This window comes from Kryptolebias marmoratus, linkage group LG9, assembly GCF_001649575.2.
Source record: "Kryptolebias marmoratus isolate JLee-2015 linkage group LG9, ASM164957v2, whole genome shotgun sequence".
NCBI lineage: Eukaryota > Metazoa > Chordata > Actinopteri > Cyprinodontiformes > Rivulidae > Kryptolebias > Kryptolebias marmoratus.
In genome coordinates this window covers 24059860-24081309 of record NC_051438.1, presented here as the reverse complement: position 1 = coordinate 24081309, position 21450 = coordinate 24059860, and the positions used below count along the sequence as shown (strand labels likewise).

Below are 21450 nucleotides of genomic sequence, written 5' to 3'. Positions count from 1 at the left end.
AAGTGACAAGACTTTTATCTGAGAAAGCCTGGTGAAGCCTCAATATAGAAATTGTTATCACTGCCAAAAGCAAAGAGGCAATCAAGTTTTTTGCCCAGGTTTGTGTGAGTGTGTGTGCATTTCTCCAGTCCAGTCATGCATAAACATTCACAGAGTATTTATGTGTTAATTGTTTATGATTTTTTTTTATTAAAGAAAAAAAAGTTGGTTGTTCAGGCTTTGGCTTGAGAAAAACATGACTCATGACTTTTTCCCTCTATTTATAGAATCAGATGAGATGTTAATTTAAAAAAAAGGAAAAAAGAAAAGACTTAAACACAACATAAAACCTAGGATTTTCAGTTTGAATAACTATTAAACAAAAAATACATATTTGAGGTAATATTTTTGAATAACAAACCAACTCTCTTCAAAGAAGCATTTATTCAGTCTCATTGTTTGTGGCCGATGTTTTAAAAGATATTTGTATTTATATTTTAACGTGGGAGTACACACTCTCTTCAGTCTTCAACTCTTTCTTCTTCTTTCCTCTTGAACTTTTCCCTCCAGAGAAACGTAACGCAACATAGTTCAGATCCTGTCCATCTTCATTCTGAGCAGAAAGTAAAAGGATCATTATTGTTACATAAACCTGTTGGGATGTACTTAAATATTGAAAGTACAATAAAGCAACTTTACTTACGATATAATCTCTTGGCTGGCCCAAGTTTTCATGTCTTGTTGGTGAAGAGGTTCTCTCTGTTCCTGAAAATGAAAAAGAAACAAGAGTATGATGTACTTATACTGACTTTTCAAGGACAATCCACAGCGTACTTAACAAGTTACTATTTTTCACTCTAAGAAAGTAAACCTTGAGAAGAAAGTAAGAAAAGATTGAAAATAAACATCAGGGCAAGAGAACAAGACACTGACAACAACTGAAAACTAAAAACTATTTATACTGAAGGTGATAACAGGTGATAAAGAGCCGGTGGAATGATGAGTAATCAGAGACAGGAGGGCAGAAAACAACAAACCAGGAAAAAGATTGAGGAATTAAAATCAAACCAGGATAAATGATTCAGGAGCAATATGAGTTTCAGTAAAAATGAACTCCAGATGTCTAATTACTCCTCTTCCTTCTAAATAACAGACACTTCAGATTCACTCATCTGAATTCACTGAACAACACTTACCTTTTGCTCTTGGATTTTGGTAACAGATGAAAACAATATTTACAATCACAGAAATGGCCAAGCAGATTATTGTTATCATCAGCGTAATAAATTTAGGGTCTGCTGTTTGCCCTACAAAAACAAAAATACACACAAATTATTGCTTCTGACAAAGGTGTTATATTTGCATTAACACATTTTGAGTAACAGAATTAGAAGCATATTTTCCAAAAGTAAACATAAAATCATACCAGCTTCTATTTTGATTCCTTTTCCAAATATTATCTGTCCACATGTGGCCACAGCACAGTAGTAACTCTCAGCATCAGAGGAGCTGATGTTCTTTGAGAACACACATCTCTTCTGGGAGTCAGGTTTCTTCTCACATTCATCATGTCTGTTTCCATCAGCATAGATGATGTCTGGATAAGACTTGTCTGATCTGGATCTGAACCAGAACACTCTGAGACCTCCTGAACACGTCTTGTTGTCAGAATCAGAGAGAACTGAACACTGTAGAGACACTGAGCCTCCTGGACGGTCTGGATCTGATGATGTTCTCTGTTCAACAACAGTGTAGTTTGATGTCCCATCAGAGTTTCCTACAACAAAAGATACAGAATTGTGTTACACAACAATTTAATTAAATGTTTAAAGTAAACATAAAGACTTAAAACTTTTGTATTTTGTTAGGGTAAAACATACAAATCTGGTATATAGGTATTTACTCACATCACGCAGTTAAGTCTGAAAGTTATTGCAAAATGTGTAAATAACATACAAACTGTACAGTTGTAAGGAGTTACTTGTTTCAATTTATTTCAAGTAGTTTCAAAACACCTAAAAATTTACTTTACCTTACCTTTTAATGACAAATAGTTCCCGTGCCAACTATGGTTTTTCCAGTCGTTGAAAGCACAGTGATACATCCCTTCATCTCCTTGAACTGTTCTTAAAATTGTCAGATTGCTGATTTTTTCATCAATCGTCACAATCAGCCTTGATGCAGAAGATGCTGGTCCATTTTCAGGTTTTGCATGTATCCACAGCAACGCAATTAATTTCATAGAATCCCCTGCATTTTGTTTGTACCAGTAAAGTTTACCACTGATGTCTTTATCTTCAGGCAGGGGACATGTAAAAGTTACAGGTTCACCAAGTTGAACTGTGGTCACTGGAACCAATGTATCTGCAGAATGGAAAAAAAGTATAGCATGCTAAACAGTTTAGGCAGTAAAGGTAAGAAACCCACACAGTAAAGAAAAAGGAAAAACTGAGCATCAGCAGTACCAGATCTAACATGCATGAAAGTATTTCAATGACAGTAATATTTACTGTAGATTTAACTTACATCCCTGATGAAAAAGGAGCAGTGTCACCCAGAAGAGAATCATCCTTACAGTCTACGTTGAAACACTCGCTTATATTTCAGTGACAGAAGGAAGTGAGGTGATTCAGAGCATCTGATTGGTTATTTCAAAATATATAATCAAAGTCTGTTTCCTGCCAAGCTAGAGCAGGAAGAAGGCAAAATTATGAAATAACTTTTATTTTGGCATTGATTTACTTTGAGAATTTAAACAACCGTTTAATCTGAGACTTTATTTTTATAATGTGATTCATAAGGATTTATAGGATAACTTTGTTGGGTTTGTAGGGGTGGTGTTGTTGTTTGTTGACTGAAACAGCCAAAAGACAAGACATTTCACAAAATTGACACAAATCATTTTAATGCTGCCTCTTGCTGTTGACAAACCAGTCATGAAACCGGCCATGTCTCACACAGATGTGAGCTTTCAGAAATGAGGTCACCATTGTGGAACCAAATGAGGCATGAAGTAGAACTCAGCTGCTTTGACGTAGAGTGCAAAACATTAAATGTGTGACAGATGTCTCCCTTGTATCATTTTTAAAGCATCACCAATTAACTCAATTTATCAATTCTTTTTATGGCTAAAATTTTTTTAAACCAAATGCAAACTTGCTGTGCATCATCTTCAATCTTCTCTCAGTGATAAACCTGTTTGGTGTTAAATCTTGTGACCCTGAGATCGCACAGACCATATGTCCCGAGTTCATTACATTTTTGAGCCACAAAGCTAGCTTACATCTTTACATGTCAACGGTTTCCACTCTGTTACTACCTCACTTTGGGGCACAAAGGTGCTTCAGGGTTGGGTTGGCTTTAGCCCTCCTGACCACCTTGGTTCATTCAGGAATCATCAGTGCAGCCAGAAAGTGTCTACAGACAATCAGAAGGTTATTTTGGTTCAAAACCTGAAGCTTTTATAAAGTCAAAATGCAGGCAGTAATATGGATAGCTGATAGCCTTGCAGTCCTGATGACAAAATAACTTCATCACTGTCAGAGAGAGGCATTGGCTGAAACAAGAAAGTATAAAAAGGCACAGACTGAGCTCAGGGTGTTCAATATGTCAGAAGAAGATCTTCTCAGAAGAAGACCTTGGAGGAGAGAGGGCATTGACCTACCCCAGGGTCAGATTATACTGTGTATTTCAGCTGTGCCTATAGTACAGATACTGTACTTGCATTTTATTCCCTATATGTTGAAGATCGAAACCACTGTTTTATTGAACAAGAAAACAACATTTCTATCTTGATAAATATAAGGACAAGATTACCTTTTAAAATTTTTTTATAATTTATTTATTTTTGATATTTTATGCAACTTCATGGAGCACCTTTGAACCTTGAGTGCATGGGCGTTTGCTTTGTTTCCTGTTGGTTGACAGTGTTATGTGGTCTCCCTGTGAAAACTTTCATGTAAGAACCAAAAGAAAGATTGAGATTTGCCTCGTGTTAACAGTCGCGTATTCCTCAATAACTTTTTTATTTTTACAGAAATAGGTTTAGAAGAATCTTACAGTGGTTTTTATCAGATAATGCTCTGGCAGAATCCACCTTTGTGTTGCTGATCACTCAGCAGTTAGCCAGTATGAGAATGCTGATGTTACTGTGTTGTAATAAGTGATCATTCATTTAAAAAAGCCTTATTTGCACTTATTATAGAAATTATAATTGTTTGCCAACTTTCTTTTATCCTAAATGAAGCTGTTTGAATCTTTTGAGTTCATTCTGATATTTTTATTGTTCTGTATTGTTGAACTAACATTTTTGTTTAATTGAGTAAGTAAACAAGGCTATCTGCCTCAGAAGCATTGGAAGTATCAGATAAAGGCCGGGAGGTCTCAATTTACAGCCAAACAACCTTAATTGAAATTTCAAATATTGCTTCCATAATTGCGGATGGTTATGAATATCACTTTGGATAAAGTTTACCTAGGCAGCCTGGTTGTGGAGTGGACAGAGCTGTCACCTCACAGCAAGAAGGAGGCATGTTTACAACAAAGGTGTGACCTTTATATTTGTGCATATATGTTTTATCTGGGGTCTCCAGTTGCCTCCCACAGACTCAAAAACATGCAGGTTAGCCTAATTGAACACTCTTAAATTGTTCCTAGGCCTGAGTGAGTGTATGAATGTTTGCCTGACTCATTTTACTCTGTGTGGGACTGTAATGAGCTGGTGTCCTTTCCAGGTTGTACATCACATCTCACCCAAAGACCACAGGAGATAGGCACCACCTCCACATGACTCTGCATTGAAAAGTGAGTAAAGAAACTGGATAAAGAAATGGTTGCAGAAGGACTCAATAATGCAGACTGGAAGACGAGGGCTAGAGAAAAAAATAAAACTTTAGTAACAAAAAGAGCAGTAGACAAAGCAGCAAGCAAAATATCAAAAAGACATAAGCATTAAAATGTTGATCTTGAAGTGTTGAATCAGGTAACAAGACATTCATCTGAGAATTCCTAATTTAAAGTTCAATATAGAATTATTTCCCCCTTTATATTTTTTTTTCTTGGATGATGCGTTTTCAATTTTTTTTAATTTATTCTGAGACAATTTTTAAAGTTGTTCATATATGTTTAATTTGCATTACTTGTTTGATCATGTATATAAACAAGGCTTTCTGCCTCCTAAGCATTAGTGGTTTCAGATAAGGGCTGGAAGGTGACAAGGCCAGGCGTGAGTGGAGTCAGAACAAGCAGACAAAAATAAAAGTTTTAACCTTTTATTAGTAAACACCAGACTAATCGGAATGCTAGTTCCGGGAGCGGCACTCACGGTCTGGAACGGGGCTTGGCCTGGACCAGGTAAGACAGCCGGGGTCTGCGAGGTGGGAGCAGCAGCGGTCTTCAGAGAGGGGTTTAGGCGATAGGGAAAGTCCAGGGACAGGCGAGAGGTCAGAGCCAGTGAGTCAGAGAGTTGCAGCCAAATCCAAAAGGGAACAATCCAGTAGGCGATGTCCAGAGAGGGGAAGCGAGGTTGGTTACCAGAGATCCGACTCCGTGGAAGTATCCGGCAAGGAGTAGGCAGGAGGTGAGAGTCGAGAGTCAGGCAGGGGGGTCGTGATCGAGGCAGGCATGAACTGTGGATAATCGCTGGACATTTACTGGGCGGGAACCGTTCAATAATCTGGCGAAGACTGTGAGTAGGTGGTGAGCATAAATAGTGACAGGAACAGGTGAAGATGATGAGGCTGATTACTGTGGCATGGGAACAGGAGGCGTGGCATAGACAGGCTGTGGAAAGTTACTGAGCCTGTGAGCTGTGAGCAGAAGGCGTGGCAGGAACAGTGGACTGTGACAGAAGGATCCAAATTACAGCCAAACCACCTTAAAAAAAATTTCAACATTTGCTTCCACAGTTGCAAATGTTTGTGAATATCACTTTAAATTATGCTGACCTAGGCATCCTGGGGTTGGAGTGGTCAAAGCTGTCATCACCTGAAGTTTGCATGTTCTCTCTCTCTGCATGTATGGGTTTTTCTTTGGGTTCTCCAGTTTCCTCCCACAAACCAATAACATGTAACTGAGAACTATTAATTGTTTCTGTGTGATCAGCTACTGCAGACAAAGTCCAAACAAAATTTTCTGAAAATTCTTCACTTTTTTGGTTTTGTTTATCAGTAATAATAGATCAGGTTGTACCAAACATCTTTGTGTTTCATATCATCAGGCCCAGGACTGCTGTTGTTGTGATGTTGCAATAAGTGACAAGACTTTTATCTGAGAAAGCCTGGTGAAGCCTCAATATAGAAATTGTTATCACTGCCAAAAGCAAAGAGGCAATCAAGTTTTTTGCCCAGGTTTGTGTGAGTGTGTGTGCATTTCTCCAGTCCAGTCATGCATAAACATTCACAGAGTATTTATGTGTTAATTGTTTATGATTTTTTTTTATTAAAGAAAAAAAAGTTGGTTGTTCAGGCTTTGGCTTGAGAAAAACATGACTCATGACTTTTTCCCTCTATTTATAGAATCAGATGAGATGTTAATTTAAAAAAAAGGAAAAAAGAAAAGACTTAAACACAACATAAAACCTAGGATTTTCAGTTTGAATAACTATTAAACAAAAAATACATATTTGAGGTAATATTTTTGAATAACAAACCAACTCTCTTCAAAGAAGCATTTATTCAGTCTCATTGTTTGTGGCCGATGTTTTAAAAGATATTTGTATTTATATTTTAACGTGGGAGTACACACTCTCTTCAGTCTTCAACTCTTTCTTCTTCTTTCCTCTTGAACTTTTCCCTCCAGAGAAACGTAACGCAACATAGTTCAGATCCTGTCCATCTTCATTCTGAGCAGAAAGTAAAAGGATCATTATTGTTACATAAACCTGTTGGGATGTACTTAAATATTGAAAGTACAATAAAGCAACTTTACTTACGATATAATCTCTTGGCTGGCCCAAGTTTTCATGTCTTGTTGGTGAAGAGGTTCTCTCTGTTCCTGAAAATGAAAAAGAAACAAGAGTATGATGTACTTATACTGACTTTTCAAGGACAATCCACAGCGTACTTAACAAGTTACTATTTTTCACTCTAAGAAAGTAAACCTTGAGAAGAAAGTAAGAAAAGATTGAAAATAAACATCAGGGCAAGAGAACAAGACACTGACAACAACTGAAAACTAAAAACTATTTATACTGAAGGTGATAACAGGTGATAAAGAGCCGGTGGAATGATGAGTAATCAGAGACAGGAGGGCAGAAAACAACAAACCAGGAAAAAGATTGAGGAATTAAAATCAAACCAGGATAAATGATTCAGGAGCAATATGAGTTTCAGTAAAAATGAACTCCAGATGTCTAATTACTCCTCTTCCTTCTAAATAACAGACACTTCAGATTCACTCATCTGAATTCACTGAACAACACTTACCTTTTGCTCTTGGATTTTGGTAACAGATGAAAACAATATTTACAATCACAGAAATGGCCAAGCAGATTATTGTTATCATCAGCGTAATAAATTTAGGGTCTGCTGTTTGCCCTACAAAAACAAAAATACACACAAATTATTGCTTCTGACAAAGGTGTTATATTTGCATTAACACATTTTGAGTAACAGAATTAGAAGCATATTTTCCAAAAGTAAACATAAAATCATACCAGCTTCTATTTTGATTCCTTTTCCAAATATTATCTGTCCACATGTGGCCACAGCACAGTAGTAACTCTCAGCATCAGAGGAGCTGATGTTCTTTGAGAACACACATCTCTTCTGGGAGTCAGGTTTCTTCTCACATTCATCATGTCTGTTTCCATCAGCATAGATGATGTCTGGATAAGACTTGTCTGATCTGGATCTGAACCAGAACACTCTGAGACCTCCTGAACACGTCTTGTTGTCAGAATCAGAGAGAACTGAACACTGTAGAGACACTGAGCCTCCTGGACGGTCTGGATCTGATGATGTTCTCTGTTCAACAACAGTGTAGTTTGATGTCCCATCAGAGTTTCCTACAACAAAAGATACAGAATTGTGTTACACAACAATTTAATTAAATGTTTAAAGTAAACATAAAGACTTAAAACTTTTGTATTTTGTTAGGGTAAAACATACAAATCTGGTATATAGGTATTTACTCACATCACGCAGTTAAGTCTGAAAGTTATTGCAAAATGTGTAAATAACATACAAACTGTACAGTTGTAAGGAGTTACTTGTTTCAATTTATTTCAAGTAGTTTCAAAACACCTAAAAATTTACTTTACCTTACCTTTTAATGACAAATAGTTCCCGTGCCAACTATGGTTTTTCCAGTCGTTGAAAGCACAGTGATACATCCCTTCATCTCCTTGAACTGTTCTTAAAATTGTCAGATTGCTGATTTTTTCATCAATCGTCACAATCAGCCTTGATGCAGAAGATGCTGGTCCATTTTCAGGTTTTGCATGTATCCACAGCAACGCAATTAATTTCATAGAATCCCCTGCATTTTGTTTGTACCAGTAAAGTTTACCACTGATGTCTTTATCTTCAGGCAGGGGACATGTAAAAGTTACAGGTTCACCAAGTTGAACTGTGGTCACTGGAACCAATGTATCTGCAGAATGGAAAAAAAGTATAGCATGCTAAACAGTTTAGGCAGTAAAGGTAAGAAACCCACACAGTAAAGAAAAAGGAAAAACTGAGCATCAGCAGTACCAGATCTAACATGCATGAAAGTATTTCAATGACAGTAATATTTACTGTAGATTTAACTTACATCCCTGATGAAAAAGGAGCAGTGTCACCCAGAAGAGAATCATCCTTACAGTCTACGTTGAAACACTCGCTTATATTTCAGTGACAGAAGGAAGTGAGGTGATTCAGAGCATCTGATTGGTTATTTCAAAATATATAATCAAAGTCTGTTTCCTGCCAAGCTAGAGCAGGAAGAAGGCAAAATTATGAAATAACTTTTATTTTGGCATTGATTTACTTTGAAAATTTAAACAAGTGTTTAATCAGAAACTTTATTTTTATAATGTGATTCATAAGGATTTATAGGATAACTTTGTTGGGGTTGTAGGGGTGGTATTGAAGTTTGTTGACTGAAACAGCCAAATGACAAGGCATTTCACAAATTTGCCACAAATCATTTTAATGCTGCCTCTTGCTGTTGACAAACCAGTCATGAAACCGGCCATGTCTCACACAGATGTGAGCTTTCAGAAATGAGGTCACCATTGTGGAACCAAATGAGGCATGAAGTAGAACTCAGCTGCTTTGACGTAGAGTGCAAAACATTAAATGTGTGAAAGATGTCTCCCTCTTATCATTTTTAAAGCATCACCAATTAACTCAATTTATCAATTCTTTTTTGTGGCTAATTTTTTTTTTTAAACCAAATGCAAACTTGCTGTGCATCATCTCCATTCTTCTCTCAGTGATAAACCTGCTTGGTGTTAAATCTTGTGACCCTGAGATCGCACAGACCATATGTCCCGAGTTCATCACATTATTGAGCCATAAATCTAGCTTACATCTTCACATGTTGACAGTTTCGACTCTGTTACTACCTCACTTTGGGGCACAAAGGTGCATCAGGGCTGTGTTGACTTCAGCCCTCCTGACCACCTTGGTTCATTCAGGAATCATCAGTGCAGCCAGAAAGTGTCTACAGACAATCAGAAGGTTAATTTTGGTTGAAAACCTAGAGCTTTTATAAAGTCAAAATACAGGCAGTAGTATGGATAGCTGATAGCCTTGTAGTCCTGGTGACAAAATGACTTCATCACTGTCAGAGAGAGGCATTGGCTGAAATCAGAAAAAATAAAAAGGCACAGACTGAGCTCAGGGTGTTCAATATGTTAGATGAACATCTTCTCAGAAGAAGACTTTGGAGGAGAGAGGGCATTGACCTACCCCAGGGTCAGATTATACTGTGTATTTCAGCTGTGCCTATAGTACAGATACTGTACTTGCATTTTATTCCCTATATGTTGAAGATCGAAACCACTGTTTTATTGAACAAGAAAACAACATTTCTATCTTGATAAATATAAGGACAAGATTACCTTTTAAAATTTTTTTATAATTTATTTATTTATTTTTGATATTTTATGCAACTTCATGGAGCACCTTTGAACCTTGAGTGCATGGGCGTTTGCTTTGTTTCCTGTTGGTTGACAGTGTTATGTGGTCTCCCTGTGAAAACTTTCATGTAAGAACCAAAAGAAAGATTGAGATTTGCCTCGTGTTAACAGTCGCGTATTCCTCAATAACTTTTTTATTTTTACAGAAATAGGTTTAGAAGAATCTTACAGTGGTTTTTATCAGATAATGCTCTGGCAGAATCCACCTTTGTGTTGCTGATCACTCAGCTGTGTATACTGTGTATTTTAGCTGTGCCTATAGTACAAATACTGTACTTGCATCTTATTCCTTATATGTTGAAAACCAAAACCATTTTTTCATCAGTCAAGAAAGCAACTATTCCATCCTGGTAAATATGAGGACAAGATTACCTTTTTGAAGGTATTTTTTTTGTTTTTATTTTGATGTTTTTTTGAACTTCATGGAGCATCTTTGAACTTTGATTGCATGGGTATTTGCTATGTTTAATATTGGTAAGAAGTGATGTGTGATCTCTCTGCGAAAACCTTTATATAAGAATTTTTTTTAAAGATTGAATTTTGCCTGATTTTAATATTTTAGAGCTTAGTCCTCTATAACTTTTTGGATTTTTATAGAATTAGGTTAAGAAGACTCTTACAGTGTTTTTTATCAGATAATGCTCTGGCAGCATCCACCTTTGTGTTATTTATCACACAGCAGTTAGTCAGTATTAGAATGTTGGTCTTAATGTGTTGCAAAAAGTAATCATATATTTGAAAAAGCCTGATTTGAACTCAGTATAGAAATTGTAATTGCTTTCAAATATTCCTTTATCTTGAATGATGCTGTTTGAATCTTATGAGTTTATTCTGAGATTGTTTTGATTGTTGTTCATTGTTGTTGATGTTTTTTATCTTTTCCTGATTATGTTTCATTTATCTTTTATACTTTTATATTTCATGCTTAATTTATGGTATTGTTGGTCCCTATTATATGATTAAGTTGTTGTGTTTCTGAGGAGAAACAGGGCAGGATTTCTGGTCTGAGGAGTTATTCAACATGGCTTCTCAGAGTAGTAAACTTCTGTTTTGTTTACCCTAAAAAGATATATTAGTTACACGCCTACCTCAACCAGCAAGCAAAACACCATTGATCCTACATTCCAGAGTAACAGGGATTATTGGCTGAGGTCTGGTCATGCTGTGAGGAGAGGAACGCCCCCTTAGTTTGTTGCTATGGCGATCACTTCCTGGAGGCGTTGACCAGGCCCTGAAGATTTCTGTTGACTCCACCCAGGAGTCGGAGCCACAACTGACAGACTGCTGAGGCAGCTGTTAGCTGTGGACACAGTGCTGTAATTTTACTCTGCATGTGTGTAAAATAAATTCTGAAACTGAGAAAAAGATTGTTATAAGTAGCTTGATTCTTACAATTTGAACACGTTTTTCAGGATGAAGTGGACCTCGGCAGCCCAGTGGTGGAGTGGTCAGAGCTGTCCTCTCACTCAAGAAGGCAGGTTTACAACCCAGCTTAATCTTTACGGTGGTGAACTTTGCATGTTCTCCTCATGCATGAATGGGTTTTCTCTGGGTACTGATTGCCTCCCACAGACCCAAAACATGCAGTTTAGTTTAATTGAGAACTCTAAATTGTTCCTATGCCTGAGTGAGAGTATGAATGTTTGTCTGTCTCATTTTAATCTGTGTGGTGCTGTAATGAGCTGGTGACCTTTCCTCACATTTTGCCCAATGACAAACAAGAAATCAACAAGAAAGAATCCAAAACAAAACACAGGAAACATAAAGACAAAATGAACTGAATCTACAAAAAAAAAAAACCACAGATCATGGCTCAAATATTTATTTATTTGTGTACATTTTTTAAAAATGTATCTGCTGCACAAAAATAGGAAGAGTAAAATAAAATTTTCACATGGCACAAGTTATCTGATTTCACAACCTTCACAGGATTAATGATGGCCCGTTCTGTCTGAGGGACTTAGCAGGAAGAACACACTGACAGTAAACAGCATTTAAGACCGGGTTGTTGTAGAACCACCATCTACCACAATGTTTCACTTCTGTTCAGGCAGCAGTTTAAAAGAACCAGCAGCACACCCGTCTTCATGGTGACACTCATATCTGATTGACATCATAAGTTTCTGCACATGGTAATATGTGACCTGCAGAAAAAATGAGCTGCATAGAAAACTTTTGACCTGATTGTGATCCAGCATAAGAAACTGTGCTAAAGCTGTCTTCAGGTGTCTATGTAGCTTTCACTCTCCATCGACTCACCTCATTTTCTGGTTGTGTGTCTGACTGAAATTTTAAAAAAGCCACCTTTGTACAAGGCTATACATACATAATGAAATATTAAACAGGATAACTATCAGTTTAAAGTATAATTTTAATTTGGTTGTGCAATTTCCTTTTCTTTTTTTACGTGTTCATTTCACTGCTTGCTCCAGAAACACGATTTATCCATAGAAACACTGAATGAATGGATGGGTGAGTTACAGTAAAAGTGATGAGTTTCAGGTTTGCTTTTTGACATGTCAAATTACATCACATTGATAAAAAAAAAGCTCTATCACACAGTAAGAGAAGATGACAGTAGAAGAGATAAAACTAAAAGACTATAGGTTGGACTGAAGCTCACAGATGTTCCTCAGATCTATACAAATGGAATTATATTACAAAGATAACTTTATTCCAAATATAACACAAACACAGAATATGTCATCAAACAAACGGATTTATAAAAATATTTGTATAGTTTCCTTAGGTTATGAATTATTGTAGGAAGGCTGGTTGACTCAAGAAATTGTTTCTAGATATAAGTGTGAGGATAAGTGGTTGTTTTTCTTGTTCATCTCTTTCTGGCCCTGTGATGGACCTGTTCAGGGTGAACCCCACTTCCTGCCCAATGGGAGGAGATAAGCACCGGCTCCCCATGAACCTAAAAGAACAAGCAGGTAACAAAATGAATGGATGAATTGATGAACACATGCATGGGTTCTATTACACAATGCAAGCTGATGTCAAACAACTTACTTAATTCAATCCAAAAGCTTTGACAGCAGCGTAGATCCTCTGTTTCTCTGCTGAATCTTTCATTGCTCTGCTGTTGGATTTCATTCTTGTGAAGACAGCAGCAGAGTAAATCCACTCATGCTCACCTGTCTTAAAAGTTAAAGAAAGAAATTTATTAAACATTAAATCTTTTTTGATTATTAAATCAAGTCTGCTTTAGCTTTATCATAATTTACCTGTTGACTCTTTGGACCACCATTCTGTATCTGCAGCTTATCAACAGCTGGATTGTGAAAATATAACAAAGTCAGGAGAGTTTCAGAGGTTTTACACAGAAAATATACACAAATAAATTTAGTACCTTTGCAGTGAAGACATTTGTTTTTGTTGATGGAGCACATGAGGACAGCTATTACAATCAGACTTAATGCCAAGACAGCACTCAGAAGAAAAACAACAGTTCTCTCATGCTGGGTCCACAAGCTGGATCCTGAAACAGGATCAAAAGAAGAGCTACGGATGAGCAAAATCAAAACCTGAAAAACTTAACAGAAAAGTCGCCGAGTCTCATGGACGATATGCAAAAAAGTTTTTCCTTTCCATCCAGGCAACTTTATTTTATTTTGAATGCACTGTGTTAATCTGATTATTTGTATAAAAAAGTCATAAATAAAATTACAGCACTGAATTTCCCTGAACATTCAGTTTATTTCCAAATACTATCTGTCCAAACGCATTATGTTTGCACTAACAGCATATTTCCCAAAAGTAAACATAAAATCATACCAGCTTCTATTTTGATTCCTTTTCCAAATAATATCTGTCCACATGTGGCCACAGCACAGTAGTAACTCTCAGCATCAGAGGAGATGATGTTCTTTGAGAACACACATCTCTTCTGGGAGTCAGGTTTCTTCTCACATTCATCATGTCTGTTTCCATCAGCATAGATGATGTCTGGATAAGACTTGTCTGATCTGGATCTGAACCAGAACACGCTGAGACCTCCTGAACACGTCTTGTTGTCAGAATCAGAGAGAACTGAACACTGTAGAGACACTGAGCCTCCTGGACGGTCTGGATCTGATGATGTTCTCTGTTCAACAACAGTGTAGTTTGATGTCCCATCAGAGTTTCCTACAACAAAAGACACAGAATTGTGTTACACAACAATTTGTTTAAAATAGACATAAAGACTTAAAACCTTTGTATTTTGTTGAGGTCAAACATAAAACTCTGGTATGTAGGTATTTACACACATCATGCAGTTCAGAAGTCAATTCTAAAAGTTAACTTTTCTGACTCAAATAGGCTTAATTTTGTTTTTGTAAAATCTGTAAATAACATGCAAACTGTACAGTTGTAAGGAGTTTTTTGTTTCAATTAATTTCAAGTAGTTTAAAAACACCTAAAAATTTACTTTACCTTACCTTTTAATGACAAATAGTTCCCATGCCAACTATGGTTTTTCCAGTCGTTGAAAGCACAGTGATACATCCCTTCATCTCCTTGAACTGTTCTTAAAATTGTCAGATTGCTGATTTCTTTATCAAGCATCACATTAATTCTTGATGCAGAAAACTCTGGTCCATATTCAGGTTGTACATGCATCAACAGTGACGCTATTAATTTCATGGAATCCCCTGCATTTTGTTTGTACCAGCATAGTAAAAAACTGCTGTCTTTATCCTCAGGCACGGGGCATGTAAAAGTTACAGGTTCACCAAGTTGAACTGTGGTCACTGGAACCAATGTATCTGCAGAATGGAAAAAAACATAACATGTTAAACAGTTTAGACAATAAAGGTAAGAAACCCACACAGTAAAGAAACAGATAAAACTGAGCATCAGCAGTACCAGATCTAACATGCATGAAAGTACTTCAATGACAGTAATATTTACTGTAGATTTAACTTACATCCCTGATGAAAAAGGAGCAGTGTCACCCAGAGGAAAATCATCTTTACACTGTCTACGTTGAAACACTCGCTTATATTTCAGTGACAGAAGGAAGTGAGGTGATTCAGAGCGTCTGATTGGTTATTTCAAAATATATAGTCAAAGTTCATTTCCTGCCAAGTGAGTCTTTCCACTTTTGAGGCATTTTGCCCTTCAGACTTACAATAAAATATTAAGTTAATATTTTGCAGGAAGAATGTATGTAATGATAATATTACTAATTATTATTAGTAGTAGTAGTGTTAGGATGAAGAGGGGGAGATCTTTTCTCATTACAATGACAGGCAAAATTATGAAAGAATGTTTACTTTGACAAATAATTGTTTTGAGAATCCAAATGCATGTTTAATCCAAATCTGAGGGTTTTTTTATAGGACAGGTTTCGAAGATATCCTGTTTGGGCTTGGAGAGGTGGTGTTGTAATTTGTTGAGTGAAAGAATCAAGACACTTTCATAAAACATTTTATTAGTAGTAGAATCAGTAGGAGGAGGAAGAAGAGGACAAGGAAGAGGGGTTTTTATGTAATTACAGTGACAGGTAAAATTATGAAAGATTTTTATTTCGACAAAGTCAAAAACAGATTTTAAGTGAGGATTGAAAAATCAAAAGGTGCATGGAGCAAAATGCAGCTGCTTTGATGTGGAGGGCAACTCATTAATTCTGGGTTGTAGATTTAGTTTTAGTTAATAATGAAAAAATGTTAGTTGTTCAGGCTTTGGCTTGTGTAGAACATGACTCCAATTTTTCCATCTGTTTCTAGAATCAGATGAGTTAGTTTTGAAAAAAATCAAGAACAGGGACTTAAACACAATATGAAACCTTTGATTTGAGTCTGATTAATTATTAAACAACCATAAACAACAAGAGATATTCCTGTTTAGATTTTAACATGGGAGTACACACTCTCTTCAGTCTTCAACTCTTTCTTCTTCTTTCCTCTTGAACTTTTCCCTCCAGAGAAATGTAACGCAACATAGTTCAGATCCTGTCCATCTTCATTCTGAGCAGAAAGTAAAAGGCTCATTATTGTTACATAAATCTGTTGGGATATATTTAAATATTGAAAGTACAATAAAGGAACTTTACTTACGATACAATCTCTTGGCTGGCCCAAGTTTTCATGTCCTGTTGGTGAAGAGGTTCTCTCTGTTCCTGAAAATGAAAAAGAAATAAGAGCATGATGTACTTATACTGACTTCACCACAAAGATCCACAGCTGACTTAACAAGTTAATATTTTGCCCTCTAAGAAAAAAAAACTTAAGAAGAAACTAAGGAAAGATTAAAACTAAACAACAACTGAAAACTAAACACTATTTATACTGGAGATGATAACAGGTGATAAAGAGCCGGTGGAATGATGAGTAATCAGAGACAGGAGGGCAGAAAACAACAAACTAGGAAAAGGATTGAGGAATTACAAGAAAACATCAAACTAGGATTAAAACACAGCCATCAAAACATACCAGAAAGAAAGTAAAAAAAACAGCAACAACAGTTACAAAATATTAGATTTAGTAAAAGTTGAAAAAATTAATTTCTATGAGGCTCATCTCATCATGTTGAACACTTATAGATTGATCGACAAATCACATTTACTTATATCTGCCCAGTTTTTGTTTTGTTTTTCTCTTGCATCATTTATCTTTCTGAAACTCTGTCACACCAATAAATAGATCAGGAGCAATATGAGTTTCAGTAAAAACTGAACTCCAGATGTCTAATTACTCCTCTTCCATCTCAATTACAGACACTTCAGATTCACTCATCTGGATTCACTGAACAACACTTACCTTTTGATTGTTTGCATGTTGCTCTTGGATTTAGGTAACAGATGAAAACAATATTTACAATTACAGAAATGGCCAAGCAGATTATTGTTATCACCAGCGTAATAAATTTAGGGTCAGCTGTTTGCTCTACAAAAACAGAAATACACACAAATTATTGCTTCAGACAAATGTGTTATATTTGCATTAACATATTATTAGTAAACAGTACTGACAGAATATTTCCAAAAAGTAAACATAAAATCATACCAGCTTCTATTTTGATTCCTTTTCCAAATAATATCTGTCCACATGTGGCCACAGCACAGTAGTAAGTCCCAGCATCAGAGGAGCTGATGTTCTTTGAGAACACACATCTCTTCTGGGAGTCAGGTTTCTTCTCACATTCATCATGTCTGTTTCCATCAGCATAGATGATGTCTGGATAAGACTTGTCTGATCTGGATCTGAACCAGAACACTCTGAGACCTCCTGAACACGTCTTGTTGTCAGAATCAGAGAGAACTGAACACTGTAGAGACACTGAGCCTCCTGGACGGTCTGGATCTGATGATGTTCTCTGTTCAACAACAGTGTAGTTTGATGTCCCATCAGAGTTTCCTACAACAAAAGATACAGAATTGTGTTACACAACAATTTAATTAAATGTTTAAAGTAAACATAAAGACTTAAAACTTTTGTATTTTGTTAGGGTAAAACATACAAATCTGGTATATAGGTATTTACTCACATCACGCAGTTAAGTCTGAAAGTTATTGCAAAATGTGTAAATAACATACAAACTGTACAGTTGTAAGGAGTTACTTGTTTCAATTTATTTCAAGTAGTTTCAAAACACCTAAAAATTTACTTTACCTTACCTTTTAATGACAAATAGTTCCCGTGCCAACTATGGTTTTTCCAGTCGTTGAAAGCACAGTGATACATCCCTTCATCTCCTTGAACTGTTCTTAAAATTGTCAGATTGCTGATTTTTTCATCAATCGTCACAATCAGCCTTGATGCAGAAGATGCTGGTCCATTTTCAGGTTTTGCATGTATCCACAGCAACGCAATTAATTTCATAGAATCCCCTGCATTTTGTTTGTACCAGTAAAGTTTACCACTGATGTCTTTATCTTCAGGCAGGGGACATGTAAAAGTTACAGGTTCACCAAGTTGAACTGTGGTCACTGGAACCAATGTATCTGCAGAATGGAAAAAAAGTATAGCATGCTAAACAGTTTAGGCAGTAAAGGTAAGAAACCCACACAGTAAAGAAAAAGGAAAAACTGAGCATCAGCAGTACCAGATCTAACATGCATGAAAGTACTTCAATGACAGTAATATTTACTGTAGATTTAACTTACATCCCTGATGAAAAAGGAGCAGTGTCACCCAGAGGAGAATCATCTTTACACTGTCTACGTTGAAACACTCGCTTATATTTCAGTGACAGAAGGAAGTGAGGTGATTCTGAGCGTCTGATTGGTTATTTCAAAATATATAATCAAAGTTCATTTCCTGCCAAGCTGGACTTTCCCCTTTTTAGGCATTTTGCCCTTCAGACTTACAATAAAACATATGATTAGTCAGTAAGATAATATTTATTCTTATTCTTATTTTGGTAGTAGTAGTAATAGTATTACATGAAATATTATCTCATTACATTGAAAGGCAAGCCTTTAAAAGAAGCTTAATTCATTTGGACAAAAAAAATTCAGAATCCAAACGCATATTTAATCCAAATCAGCTATTTATTTTTTTGTCATTTATACGGATGTATAGGATAGTTTGGATGTGCTTTTAGGGGTGGTGGCACAGTTTGCTGAATGAAAGAGCCCAAACACAAGGCACTTTTACAAAAAGTTTGCAAAACTTGCCACAAAGACCTGTCTGTCTATATGCTGCCTCACTAAAGGAACCTGCCATGTCCTGCACAGACGTGAGCTCTCAGAAATTAAGTGAGCATTGCAGAACCAAAAGGGGCATGGAGCAGAAAGCAGCTGCTTTGACGTGGAGTACAACTCATTAAATGTGTGACAGACGTCTCCCACCTATCATTTTCAAAGCATCACCATTTAACTCAGTTTAGTGATCCTCTTTAATGATCTTCCCTCTTTATTAAACCTGTTCGTTGTTGTTTTAAACGTGGGTGAAGGTTGTCACATATACTATATAGATTAGGTTATATAAAACTTTATTGATCCCTTGGGAAAACTCCTTCGGGGAAATTAAAATTCCAGCACAATCAAACAGATGATTAAAAAAGGGACAGTAGCAGCACACAGTGACAAAGGTAACAGCAAATATAAAAAAGCAAATAAAGATAGGCAATATTATATACACACATGTAAACATTTAACAATAAATAATATTATATGCCCAGTTATTATCTGTTGTTAGGGTGGTGGTGAAGGGGGCTGCTGCTCCTTCCCAGCCTGTCCTCTTGTTACCTCTTGTACAGTCTGATGGCATAAAGGACAAAGGAGATTTTCAGTCTGTTAGTCCTGCACTTGGGAAGGAGCAGTCTGTTACTGAACACAATCCTCTGGTTGATGATGATGGTGTGCAGAGGGTGACTGGGATGATCCATAATGTCCAGCAGTTTGTCCAGAGATTTATTCTCTGCCATAGAATCCAGCTTCATGCCAACCACAGAGCCGGTCCACCTGATCAGTTTGTCCAACCTGGATGTGTCCTTCTCGGGTGTGCTGCCTCCCCAGCACACCACAGTGTAGAAAAGAACACTGACAACCACATAGACTGATAAAACATTCACAGGAGTTTCCTGCAGATGTCAAAAGATCACAGCCTCCTCAGGAAGTACAGCCTGGTCTGACCCTTCCTGTACATGTGATAAGTGTGTTGTCCAGTCCAATTTCTTGTCTTGCCACAATTTAAGGTACGCTTAGGAATCTACAGCCTCAATACTGGTCTTTGCCTTGGCCATGCTATATCATCACTTCATCCCATAATAGAGTCAGCTTACCTTTACACATGTAAACTATATGTTTCATCTCTGTTACTACCTGACATCGCGGCACAAAGGTGCATCAGGGGTGGGTTGGCTTCAACCACCATTGCCACCTCAGTCTATTCACAAATCGCACAGAAGCAACCAGAAAGTGTCTAAGCCAAGGCTTGAAGTTCTTTGTGAAAATGCCTACAGACAATCACAGGAGGTGAATTGCCAATAGGACAGTAGAGTCAAATTCTGGTTATCAAGGGCCACATTATCTGAATGTTTTAGCAGTGTCCCTGCTCTTCAGTAGATCTTCAAGTTCTGCAGAAACCAGTTATTCACTCATTCATTCAAATCAGGTATGTCAAAGCAGAGAAGCATCTAAAACATATAGGATAGTGGTCCATGAGGACAAGTTTTGGACATCACTCCTACACAGGAAGCTCATTTCATTTGCTTATATCTAAGATTGGAGCATAGATGTACCAGTAAATTTTAGTGGGGTTAAAGCCTGGCTTCACACTGCAGGCAAAAGTGGCCCAAATCTTATTTTTTTCTCTTTTTTTTTCCTAAATGCTACCCATATCTAATCTCTTTTTTTGTTTGTTTTTTGTTGTTGTTATGACAGCCTGAATGTAACAAATTAGATTTTTTTTTCCCCAAATTTGACCCAGGTCAATTTCATATGTGGTACGAAATCAGATACATATCCAATGTTTTTTTAAAGTGACTGCAGTCTAAACGTTCGTGTTGCATTTCATCTAACTTTTATGTAATTTAATTAGGGGTATATGGGTCAATCTAAATTCTGATATTTTTGATACCAGCATCATGCAGTGTAAAGCTTGGAACTGCACGTCTTGAGCTACAGAAGTCCAGTTGCTTGAGTTTGTTTCTACTTTCAGAACATCAGTCTCGTTCCAGAAGTGCAGTCCAGAAGTGTCAATATCAAATGTAAACATTGGACAAAACAAGCATGGCAGATAATAATTTTGTCAGCTCTGATTACAGAACAACTGCAGAATTGATATATACATGCTAACACGTGTAGCATCCATGTTCACTTCTGCAAACAAAGCTTGCTGCTGATGACATCGTGTCTTTTGCACATGTGGGTTGCTTCACAGCCTTAGACTGCACACACTGGAGTCTGATGATGGTCACAATTAAATTATAATGTGAACAACTACACACAAAAAAGGAATCTCAGCAGAAAATCAGAACTAAGCATTAAACTCTGCAATGTGAATATAGCCTAAGTGTTGAAGCAACTAGTTTTCCTCTGGTTCTCTTTAGTACTTTTTTTACTTTTGGACACATCTAACAACTGTCAGAGGGAGGCATTGTCTAAAACAAAAATGCATGAAAAGGCACAGACTGAGCTCAAGGTGTTTGAGAAGATGAACATTTGCTTTGTTTACTGTTGGTTGGAGGTGGTGTGTGATCTCCCTGTGAAAACTTTCATGTGAAAATATTTTTTAAAAATTAAGATTTGCCTGGTGTTAATATTTCAGAGTGTATTATTTAATAAGTTTTTAGATTTTTACAAAATTAGATTTAGGTGATATAAATGTTTACGGTGGTTTTTATTCAGATAGTACTCTGGCAGGATACACCTTTGTGTTACTTATCATCCAGCAGTTAGCCATTATTAA

At 36.6% G+C, this 21450-nt stretch overlaps 3 protein-coding genes across 4 annotated transcripts; all 3 read right to left on the bottom strand.

The window, feature by feature from the left end:
- Positions 1-216: 216 nt before the first annotated feature.
- On the bottom strand, positions 217-5977 carry LOC108231231. Its single transcript, XM_037977558.1, has 8 exons — positions 5925-5977; positions 5726-5818; positions 5303-5606; positions 2017-2371; positions 1406-1756; positions 1176-1286; positions 683-744; positions 217-592 (listed from the first exon to the last, which is right to left on the bottom strand). Exons 1-8 carry the CDS (start codon positions 5975-5977, stop codon positions 470-472), a joined length of 1452 nt encoding a protein of 483 aa, XP_037833486.1. The 3' UTR covers positions 217-469.
- A 467-nt stretch (positions 5978-6444) lies between these two features.
- LOC108231232 lies at positions 6445-18226 on the bottom strand. Of its 2 annotated transcripts, none has more exons than XM_037977268.1 (5): positions 17712-18226; positions 17101-17451; positions 16855-16980; positions 6911-6972; positions 6445-6820 (listed from the first exon to the last, which is right to left on the bottom strand). In XM_037977268.1, the coding sequence occupies exons 1-5, from the start codon at positions 17914-17916 to the stop codon at positions 6698-6700; spliced, it is 867 nt and encodes a 288-aa protein (XP_037833196.1). In that variant the 5' UTR covers positions 17917-18226; the 3' UTR covers positions 6445-6697. The 2 variants fall into 2 exon arrangements, with proteins under 2 accessions (XP_037833196.1, XP_037833195.1); XM_037977267.1 differs by lacking the exons at positions 6445-6820; positions 6911-6972 and adding exons at positions 15396-16062; positions 16153-16214.
- On the bottom strand, positions 11924-15063 carry LOC108231233. Its single transcript, XM_017408155.3, has 7 exons — positions 15021-15063; positions 14533-14859; positions 13889-14239; positions 13464-13592; positions 13339-13385; positions 13124-13252; positions 11924-13028 (listed from the first exon to the last, which is right to left on the bottom strand). Exons 1-6 carry the CDS (start codon positions 15061-15063, stop codon positions 13124-13126), a joined length of 1026 nt encoding a protein of 341 aa, XP_017263644.1. The 3' UTR covers positions 11924-13028.
- Positions 18227-21450: the final 3224 nt, after the last annotated feature.

Bases quoted from the DNA above. Each gene is read 5' to 3' on its own strand.
- LOC108231231 (XM_037977558.1), bottom strand. From the start codon at position 5,977: ATGCAAACTTCAGGTGATGACAGCTTTGACCACTCCAACCCCAGGATG. The intron at 2,372-5,302 runs GTGAGTGCCGCT...TAAACTGTTTAG, and splicing joins GCCAAGCCCCGTTCCAGACC to CATGCTATACTTTTTTTCCA. The intron at 745-1,175 runs GTAAGTGTTGTT...TTTCATTTTCAG, and splicing joins CCAAAATCCAAGAGCAAAAG to GAACAGAGAGAACCTCTTCA.
- LOC108231232 (XM_037977268.1), bottom strand. From the start codon at position 17,916: ATGAAATTAATTGCGTTGCTGTGGATACATGCAAAACCTGAAAATGGA. The intron at 17,452-17,711 runs GTAAGGTAAAGT...CTTTTGTTGTAG, and splicing joins GAACTATTTGTCATTAAAAG to GAAACTCTGATGGGACATCA. The intron at 16,981-17,100 runs GTATGATTTTAT...CTGTTTTTGTAG, and splicing joins AGGAATCAAAATAGAAGCTG to AGCAAACAGCTGACCCTAAA.
- LOC108231233 (XM_017408155.3), bottom strand. From the start codon at position 15,063: ATGATTTTCCTCTGGGTGACACTGCTCCTTTTTCATCAGGGAT. The intron at 14,240-14,532 runs GTAAGGTAAAGT...CTTTTGTTGTAG, and splicing joins GAACTATTTGTCATTAAAAG to GAAACTCTGATGGGACATCA. The intron at 13,253-13,338 runs GTAAATTATGAT...TTAACTTTTAAG, and splicing joins GTGGTCCAAAGAGTCAACAG to ACAGGTGAGCATGAGTGGAT.